Source organism: Orycteropus afer, unplaced genomic scaffold (assembly GCF_000298275.1).
Source record: "Orycteropus afer afer isolate SDZICR_OR568_19922 unplaced genomic scaffold, OryAfe1.0 scaffold00136, whole genome shotgun sequence".
NCBI lineage: Eukaryota > Metazoa > Chordata > Mammalia > Tubulidentata > Orycteropodidae > Orycteropus > Orycteropus afer.
Genome location: NW_006921723.1, coordinates 1,221,045 through 1,222,537, shown reverse-complemented (window position 1 = coordinate 1,222,537; position 1,493 = coordinate 1,221,045). Strand labels below are relative to the sequence as shown.

General features: G+C 48.0%; 1 protein-coding gene across 1 annotated transcript in view; it reads left to right on the top strand.

Annotated features, from left to right (window-relative positions):
- HAUS8 (HAUS augmin like complex subunit 8) overlaps positions 1 to 862 on the top strand; it is a 75,008-nt gene extending 74,146 nt beyond the window's left edge. The window contains exon 12 of the mRNA XM_042781590.1: positions 661 to 862. Coding sequence (XP_042637524.1) covers positions 661 to 862 — 202 coding nt within the window. The remainder of the gene's footprint in view (positions 1 to 660) is intronic.
- The last annotated feature ends 631 nt before the right edge of the window (positions 863 to 1,493 follow it).

Below are 1,493 nucleotides of genomic sequence, written 5' to 3'. Positions count from 1 at the left end.
TTGTGGGGCTGGCGCGGGATCGGGCAGTGTTTCATTCTGCTGTGCATGGGGTCGCTATGAGTCGGAAATGACTCGACGGCACTTAACAACAACATGCAAACCAAAAGTCACGAGTTCAAATCTACCAGCTGCTGAGCAGGAGAAAGATGAGGCAGTGTACTTCTGTAAATATTTACAAACTTGGAAATACTATGGGGCAGTTCTGCTCTGTCCTGTAGAGTCCCTATGAGTTGGAATCAACTTGATGGTAGTTGTTTTGGTTTTCAGTTTCATTTTCGGTAACCCTCTACCAACCATGATGTCTTTCTGTAGTGATTGGTCTTCCCTGATGAGTGTCCGAAATAAGTTTTGCCATTCCTGCTTCCAAGGGACATTCTGGTTTTAATTCTTCTAAGACTGATTTTTTTGTTCTGCCAGTCCATGCTATTCATCACCGATACCACAGTTAAAATGCCACAGTTAAAATAATTTCTTCAGTCTTCCTTTTTCACTACCCAACTTTGGCATGCATGTGAGTTTATTCAAAAAGACCACGGCTTGTTAGGTGTGAGTTCTCCCTCATCCAGCAGGCCACCCCTACTTGAGGCAAAGGGTCTGTGGTTTCATTGAGGTCTATACCCGATATGGTGACAATGTTCATTGGTTTTGTTTTGTCCACAGGAGCTTTGGCCAGGTGCTGGAACTTTCTGCCGAGGTGAGCAAGGAGGCAGCCTTAATTAACCAGGGTGTCTGGGAAGAGGCCCAGGGCCCCAGGGTCCTGAGCCAGTGGTACTTCCATCACGAGGGGGACTGTGGAGAGCCTCGAGGAGAAGACTGTCAGAGCAGGCCCCTCCTGGGCCACAGTGAGCCATGTGCACTGTGACCTCACACACCAGGTGGCAGTGCCAACCCAAGATCGCTGGGAAGAACACCCTGTACTGCTCACCTGGGGAGAGTTGCAAAGTTGTCCAGGAAACTTGAGCACTTTTTCTGTTTTTTGTAGCTACTTTGGTATGACTGTTTTGGTGTATATTTAAAAATAAAGCTGTTTTGCAATTGCAGCCTAGGTCTTCGTATGGAGGACAGCTTTGGTGCAGATTGTCTGACGTTTGGACAGGCAGTCCTGAGCCTCAAGGGTGGCCGCTGTGCTCTGTAGCAAGTTTGCGCTTAAAAAAGCCTCATGTTGAAGTAAAGGAGGCTGAAGACCTCCCATAGACGGGCAAAGTGCCATCATTGGCTTGTCTTATTTCACTCCCAGACACCACCAGGCTGAGAGGAAAGCAAGAAAGGGTTAGTCACACTCAAGGAAGAAGGCAGGAAAAAAATACCAGATGGGATTCTTTAAGACGAGTGTGTAATGAAGAATTAACCCTACCCACAGAGAGGTCTAGGGAGCTCTGGTAGCATAGTGGCTAAGACACTTGCCTGCTAACCAGACAGCTGGCGGTTCAAACCCACCAGCCACTCCTCGGAAGGAAGGTTGGGCAATCCTACTTCCGTAGTGATACTGCCTC